Here is an 8,537-nt window from a genome sequence, read left to right on the forward strand (position 1 = left end):
GCAAATCCCAAACCCTGCATTTAAGTGTTCACTAAAGACTAATAACAACTCACTAATAACAGCTAGAACAGCTCAAATAAAACCAAAGCCAAATCTTTTTGATCAAAAATGCGATATGGCTTGTGTTCCTTAGACTTCGTGAAGACATTTGATGTGAACATTATTTTAACATTTTTTTCTAAATGGTGTGATGAGCCTCCTAATCTATTTTGTTAGGTTATGTCACTCATGGAAGGAACGAGGAATTTCTAGCCAACTGGTTGTCATCAGGAGCTAATAATAAAGGCCATTATAAAGCACTGACATGTTTTTCTCTTGCTGCTCCTCACATGGTAAACAGCCTCCCAGTCTGATAGACCCTCAAGCAAACACCTCACCACTGTTTACTGATTTATGACCCGTTTCTACCTTTTGCAAATAAAATAGTTAATGCGTAACTTAGTTGTGTGGCCTCCCAATTTTGTTGCAAAGTAGAGCCACTTGTAACACTGGAAAAAAAAAGTGCTGACTGGAAATAGCAAATATACAGTTAAATATTTGGACACAGATCCCTTTTTTCTCATTTTGATTCTGTACATTAACACAGTAAATTTTAGGTAAACAACTCAGATGCAGTTGCGGTTTGGCTTTAATTCAGTGGGCTGGACAAAAAGATTGCACCAAAAATGTGGGGAACTAAAGCAATTTTTTAAACACAATCCCTTCATTTCAGTGACATCACCAGATGTTGGGTTTCGTCCTTTCTAATGCTCTGCCAGCCTTTACTGCAGCGGCTTTCAGTTGCTGTTTGTTTCTGGGCCTTTCTATCGAAAGTTTAACCTTCAACAAGTGAAATGCTCAGTTGGGATCAGGTGACTGACTTGGCCATTTAAGAATATTCCACTACTTTGCTTTAATAAACTCATGGGTTGCTTTGGCTGTATGTTTTGGGACATTGTTCATCTGTATAATGAAACTCCTTTATCAATTTGACTGCATTTAGCTCAATTTGAGCAGACAGTATGTCAGACAGACACCTCAGAATTCATTCAGCTGCTTCTGTCCTGTGTCACATCATCAACTCTTTCATGCATGATTTATGATAACCTCATCTTTAGCCATGAAAAGATGAATAATTAGGGATTAAATAACAATAATTAAAATGAAACATGTCATATATCTATAGTAACATTAAACGACCAGTGGATGGCAGGGTATTGAGTGACACATCAGTGTCCAATGTAGTGGTTTATGTACAAGTATACCATCAACACTGACACAAGTACAATAAAAACAGTCTTTGAATAGCTGTCCACTGTAGTGACCGCTATGCATGAAAGGGTTAATAAACACTAGTGTCGATGGCAGCCATACATGCCCAAACCATCGCACTGCCTTCGCTGTGTTTATGATGTGGTATGCTTTGGATCGTGAGCTGTTCTACACCTTTTCCAAACTTTTTTCTTGCCATCATTCTAGTAGAGGTTGATCTTGATTTCATCTGTACAAAGAATGTTTTTCCAGAACTGTGCTGGCTTTATTAGATGTTTCTAACAAAACCACTCCTTAGTTTTTCAATGTAAATAATAGAGGTGGGAATCACCATACATCCCACGATACGATATTATCACAATACTTAACGCACGATACGATATTATTGCAATTTTTTTAAATATTTTGCGATATTCAGATTCTGTACATAAAGGTAAACTTTATCAATATTCATTTTATCTAATATCAAAGTCTCACACTCAGTCTTTCTCTCATTTCAGTCAGTTTTATTGTTGACAAACTTGAACGGTTTGTATTACAGTCTAGTCCAACTTAACTGAATGCAGCCATCTGGTATAGCTATTCTGAACTATGCCATTTATGAAAACTATGCAGCCCTTTCAGCAACTGAGGAATTTGAAAGTAAATTAAAACAAAATACACGCCGTGTAATAAATACTCACAAAGAAAACGGCGGCTGTTACAACTTATGTCTAAAAATGTATCGTTTCATGCATCGGTTAAAACACTCGACTCCAGCTACATGACGCGCAGCTGGAAACACTTCCCGCAAGTCGAGCTGCCCGAGATTCACAGAATTTACAGAAAATCTTAATTTTTTGTGATTTATACGTTATCGGGACGATAGAATTCTTATATCGGGATATGAGATTTTGGTCATATTGCACAGCCCTAATTCAGAGACCTACCCCTTGGTTGGCAGACTGACTGAAGTTCTTGGCCAGTGATCCAAACAAAACAACATTGACAGATGAGTTCTGAGATGAGCTGTTCAGCATGGAATCTTCTTCTGGAAAACATCATACGAATGTGTTAAAACTGGAAAGGATAAGGGCAAAGGTAAATTCAAGGGGTCGAGTTGCAGGGGCTGCAGTCTAAGTACAAAAGCCAATAGTCCTTGGCTATGCCTGAAACACCACATTTATGAGGCATTCTGGAGGTGTCCTAATCTCATGATCAAGCCACCTCAACTTGTGATGTGGAGGAGCAGTAGCTCTACTCTGAGCCACTTACAAATGGGCAAGCTTCTCACCCCAACGCTTAGGTTAGTCCAGACACACTTTGAAAGAAACTTATTTCTACTGCTTCCATCTGCATTGTTTTTCTTTTGGTCAATGCCCACAGCTTGCGGGCAAAGGTGACAGTAGTAACACTGATCAACCTGTAAATTCACAGCTTTGCTTTCTGCTCTTTACCAAATTCATATAGTTGCATCAAACCATTTTTCAATCTTCTGTTCCACTCTTCCTCTACACATGAATAGGAAGCTGAGATAATGTATGTGGACTCCTCCGCCTGAGGCAGAAACTTCAAAACCCTAAGTGAGCAAATCCACTCTTTTCCAAATGAGAACACTGAACTCAGGCCCAGTGAAAGATGAAGAACATGGGTCTCATGGTAAAATTCAGTTGATAGTTTATATTATGTACAGCAACTATAGCTAGAGCTACACTATTAGGCTACTTGAATTGCTAGTTATAACTAACACTGGGAAACTATTGTAATAGATGCCTAAAGAGGGTATACTAGTTCTCTTTGGTGTGTGCGATAATAAACTAAATTTCTTCGTATTCTGAATCGACTGCTGGACAACACAAGAAATCTGTTTAGTCAGATGTAATTAAACAGTGTCTTACTTAAAAACAAATTATAAAATGAAAAAAATAAAATAAAACGCAAACACTTATATACACAATGTCGAGTGCAAAAGTCTCTCTAAACAAAACTAAATTTTGACATGATAACCAACCACCACATTATCATAAACACATGGAAGGTAATGGGAACCGTAAGTAAAGGCATGACAAAACACACACATATTTGAATTTATTGACGGACAGCTAATACTTGTTTAAACATTACCTTGGATGACCATCTTCAGGATAAAACTGTCATTGTTCAATGGCACTAGCGGCCCCTTGTGAACCACTTTCCCCTGTAAATTGAAAAAAAAAAAATTCCTGATGTGAAAATGAACTCAAAAGCATTTTGCTGTGACTGACGTTCTGCAAAATTTCCTGTCAATATATCAAAGCCAAATCTGAAAACCAAGCAATGTTAATAAGACCTTGAGAAATGGGCCAGAGGACAAAAGGTGATTGTGCTTATATCACTGCTGTGCTCTAAATCATGAAAAGATGGGGACTGGAAGCTAGAAAGTGAGAAAAATGCACTCTGAACTTGTCACTTTATCTATATACATTTCAGGTCTTATTTTCTTTAATTCTAATAATTCCAAATTATTTCTCATTATAGTTGACTGTTGGCAGAGTGCTATATCAAAGCATTTTGATTGAAACATGCCTGGAAGAGAAGTGTGTGCTAGGAAAAGGTCAAAAGGCAACAGAGATGATTTCAGTCTTGACAGGGTTGTCAAGAAAAGTCAATTCAAGAAACTAGGAAGCTTCATAAGTAGTGGACCGAGGCTGGTGTCAGTGCATCATGAACCACCACGTACAGAAAGGGGCTTCTTCAGGAAAGGAGCTACCACTGTTGCATTCCTAATATCAAGTATCTTTGTAGATTTTGTTTCTAAATCAAGGTCCTGGAGTCTGGGTGAAGATTGAAGAGGTACAATTTACTTTTATCTGAAAAGCCTTTGAACCACTGAGCAACAGTCTATTTTCTCATCTTAGAGTCCAAGGTGTTTGAAATTCAGTGTCAAAATTCCACAGTCTGTGATGATTTGAGCTTTATAGAAATGCCAACTTTATTTTCCAGCAAGACTTGGTGCCTGCCCACAGTGCCAAAACTTCTACCATATCTACCATGTTGTTACCCTGACTGGTCAGCCAGCTTGCATGACCTAAACCCCACAGGGCCTCTATGGAGTACTGTCAAGAGGAAGATGAGTAAATGTCAACTTCAAAATAAAGAAGAGCTAAAGGCCGTTATCAAAGCAACGTGGCCTTTAGTAACATCTCAGCTGTGCCACAAGGTAATGGCACACCACACTGAGGTAGACATTTGTGGAAAAGGAGTCCCAACCAAGTAGCAAGTATATAGATGAACATACAGACAGCTTTAGGGTCACAATTTAAAAAAGAACAAAAAAAACAAAAACATTGTCATTGATGTTTTTTTCTTTTCTTTTTTTTCGCCTGTCGCGTTTGGCTCTTTTGCCATTGGAATTATTGTCTAAAGGCAAAGAAAGATGCCCAATGGATTTACTTTACCAAATGGACCATCCCAGTCTTGCTGTAATGGTCTATTTGATTCACCTTTGCTTTTATTGATTATTTTTATTTTATTTTCACTTGCTAAACACGGGACAGATTTCACTGGGGAAAAGAAAAGGGAGAAAGAAAAAGGGAAAGAAAAACAGCGGGGAAGTGTCATTGATCATTTTGAGATTAAAGTTGAAATGCTATTGAGAAAAAAGAGAAAATGTAGAGATTACAGCTGTTCTTCCAACATAAGCCGCCACGGTTACATTCTCTGAGTTAATCTTACTTCAGAACCAGTTTTAGTAACAAGAAAGGAAATGATTTCTCTTTTAGCACACAAACATATTGTAGTGATCAATATATGGACGTTGAAAAGATGGTTTAAAAAGCTGCGCCTGGTCAGATTGGGGGGGAACACACACACACAAAATTAGAAGAGAGAATTTGTCCAAAATGAAATGGCTGGCAGTGGACAGATGCAAGGCTATCAATGGTTACACCTTGTGCAATAAAGAATATTTATGTTGTATCACAAGACGACTGATCAATTTGTTTCACTAACTCTCTACACAAGGCATTTTGTAGAGGCTATAGCGCCCCTGGCAGTTTGGCTTGAAACAACAACAACAGTAATCTATGCATTTCGACTTTTTTTAATATAGCATTTTTTCTTGAAATAGAATTACAACTTTACAACTCAACTTTAACAACTAAACTGAATTTATTCTCAAAATGATCAATAATATTCTTTTCTTAAAGTGGCCCTGATACTCCTTTGTAGAAATTTGACATTTCTATATTGTAATCCATTTCTGGTTTATATAAGGAAATATTCTAATAATCTGAGATACTTGATTTTTGATTTTCATGAGCCACAATCATAAAAATTTAAATAGATATAAAACACTGATATATGCACATATGAATAAATTCAGATGCAACTTCCAGGTCAAGTCTATTAGTTACATTAATACACTTTCCAGAGTTAGGACTATACATGCTTTGCGCACAAACGATGTCAACTCCTTTATGTAATCTTTAAGATTGCAGGTTTTTATACTGGGTGAGTCTGGGTGGTTGTATTTATGGAGTTAAAGCAGCTACTTGGAAGGCTGGCGGTTCAATCCCTGCTCCAGTCTGCATGCCTTAGGCAAGATACTAACCGGATGCATTCATCGGAGTATGAATGTTAGACAGAATGCAATGTGATGTAGAAAAAAAGTGCTTGTGACAATGAGAGATGCTCAGGTAGAGTAGAAAAGTGCTATATAAGAACCAGGCCATTTACCATCATCACACAATGTTCATTCTGCTAGAGCAGTACAAAGCCATTATTGCTTGGGACACACAGATCTTATTTGTGTACATACACACACACACACGTTCATGGGCACTTTATATATTTTGTTTTTAGGCTTGCTGTAACAGACCTTGACTATTTTGTCTGTGACATCTGTGCTGGTGGTGATGAGAGAGATGGGAATCCTGGTCAGATGTGCTGGTATCTGAGGCCCCGTACCCTCCAACAGCACATGGACAGGCATGACATCAAGGTGAGACCTGAGAGGCTGAGATAGAAAAAATTAAATAAAATAAAAAAGGACAAGTTTAGTATAATTCCAGTCTGCCACCAATCCAGTTGACAAAAGTAAATGTCAGCAGCTTCAGACCTGAATGTGTCATCCGCCCAAGAATATAGAACCCGCAGCAGCTGACAGACACTGATCCACTGTGTGATCAGTTTGTTTAAAGTCTGGTTGAACCTTCCTCTACCACAGACAACTCATTACCTGAACATACCTGTGACAGGTACCACCAGATCCATGTCAACAGTACAGCAGAAGGATTCAAATCTTTTAGGCATTTCAGAGAAAAACCCAGGAAAAGTATTGGCCCTGTTCATAGCAGGTAACATGCTGCTTCATGTCAGAGCTGGTTAGTTTTATCTCAAGCACATTTGACTGGCGAGTCCCTTGGTGGTACCCTAACCAAGAGAGGACAGCAAAGCAGGAACAGCCTGCGAGGCAGACGAACTGTTCAGCAGAGCGTGTGCTCAACTGCTCAGTCAGGTGGAAACTCAACAAGGGTAAAAAAACACCATCAAATAAAACTCTCTGATTTAAACCCAAGGGGTGGAGCTTGAGGCCTGAATTAGTGTAGGATGAGTGATTTACTCATGAGTTCAGAGCTGCTCTGTGTTCACAGGCTCACCTACACCTGTAGGTTCATCAGCCTGGCCTGTGGCAGGGCTACTCATCTGGCAACTCAGTTCAAACTAGGGGTGGGGGAAAAAATCGATACTGTGTAGTATCATGATATTTTGTTTGCTAATAATGTATCGATACAGGGACAGCAGAAATCGATATTTTGTTACAAAAAAAGTTTTTGTGGACTGGAACATGCTCTGACTTCAGAGCATGTTGATCCTTTTTCTGAGCATAGTTCAGAATAGCTATACCAGATGGCTGCATTCAGTTAAGTTGGACTAGACTGTAATACAAACCGTTCAGTTTGTCAACAATAAAATTGCAATAATATCATATTGTGCGTTAAGTATTGTGATAATATCATATCGTGGGATGTATGGTGATTCCCACCTCTAGTTCAAACACCAAAAAATAGTCCATAATTTTTATTTAACTGGTTAATGCTGCACACCACTACAAATCATGTAAAAATATCAAAGAGTAAACTGCGCGCTCTTCTTTATGGCGTACGCAAGGTTTACAAGCAAACTCTGGTATGCAAATAGCGGATTTTAGAAGTCAAAATGGGTTGAGTTCATAAATGCATTTACTTGTTCCGTTTCACACCCATTTACCAGCAACGTCAGGCATCATATACTCACATTGGCAGTTATTTTATCCTTTGCCACAAAGCTGAGCAAACTTTAAGCCAGGACCCGTCCAGTCTCGCGAGACAAGGAGTGGCAGCTGTGCTGGCAGATTTTCAGCTACTTTTAAATGGTAAAATTTATGAGGGGGTTGATGTTATTTGAGTTACTTATTTAGCACTTTCAACTAGAAAAAAAATCTGATGTTCCTAAATCTTAGCCTGACAAATAACCTTCATACAACAGACTTAAAAACAAATAATGTCCACAAAGCCAACCATTTTTCAAACCATAAAACTAAACAAATGAGTAAAATTACTCTGGAAAACCAAACTGGATTGAAAATAATATTTTAAAACAAAATAAAGCCTATCAACAAATGCAGCATCACCTCTAAAAAGAACAATAAAAGTCAAGAGGAGATGTTCCTAAAAGTGATTACTGCCTTTACTTTTCTACATAAACTAAATGCATTTAAATAGTTGGTTGTTTTTATTTCCTACAAATGAAAGAACAGGCCTGCAGCTTTGTGATGAGTTCATAATGACAGCTGCATACAGCTACTCTTGTTAGTCATCCTCAGTCTGCTCTGACAGGAGGAGGATTCACCGACAAAGAAGCAACACAGAGGCCACCAGCCGGCTGCCAACAGTCAGCTGCACCGGGACAACAGCTGATCCCTGCCAAATGTAGGAATTGCCATCCCATCTAGACAACAGCCTTCCTATTGCTCAGAGCATCACTGAAAACCCCAAACATGAACCACCTAATACCAGCTCACCGCTGAACCATAAACAGAGTGTGGCAGAAGTGCATTGGAGACATGACTGCTGGGGTGGGAGGATGCTCAGTATTCACACAGTATAATATAGGTACTGACTGGCCCCCCTCATAAGCCATTGTGATTTAATGAAGTATGACTGAGCCAAACACTGTATCCTATAGGGGCTTTTATCAAGTTAGGAGCCGTTTTTGAGTGCTGAGCACATGAAGTGTGTTGACAACAATAGCAATGAAAGAACACAGTTTATAAAAATCACTTAAAA

At 38.5% G+C, this 8,537-nt stretch overlaps 1 protein-coding gene across 1 annotated transcript in view; it reads right to left on the minus strand.

Annotated features, from left to right (window-relative positions):
• The window catches only part of pot1 (protection of telomeres 1 homolog), a 58,561-nt gene that overhangs the window by 43,031 nt on the left and 6,993 nt on the right, over nucleotides 1–8,537 (minus strand). Inside the window, exons 2-4 of the mRNA XM_005747622.2 lie at nucleotides 6,089–6,226; nucleotides 3,355–3,427; nucleotides 2,181–2,281 (exon numbers count right to left, since the gene is read on the minus strand). Coding sequence (XP_005747679.2) covers nucleotides 2,181–2,281; nucleotides 3,355–3,427; nucleotides 6,089–6,202 — 288 coding nt within the window. The 5' untranslated portion in view covers nucleotides 6,203–6,226. The remainder of the gene's footprint in view (nucleotides 1–2,180; nucleotides 2,282–3,354; nucleotides 3,428–6,088; nucleotides 6,227–8,537) is intronic.

This window comes from Pundamilia nyererei, unplaced genomic scaffold (assembly GCF_000239375.1).
Source record: "Pundamilia nyererei isolate P.nyererei 1_Seehausen unplaced genomic scaffold, PunNye1.0 scaffold00201, whole genome shotgun sequence".
In the NCBI taxonomy this organism is placed as follows: Eukaryota; Metazoa; Chordata; class Actinopteri; order Cichliformes; family Cichlidae; genus Pundamilia; species Pundamilia nyererei.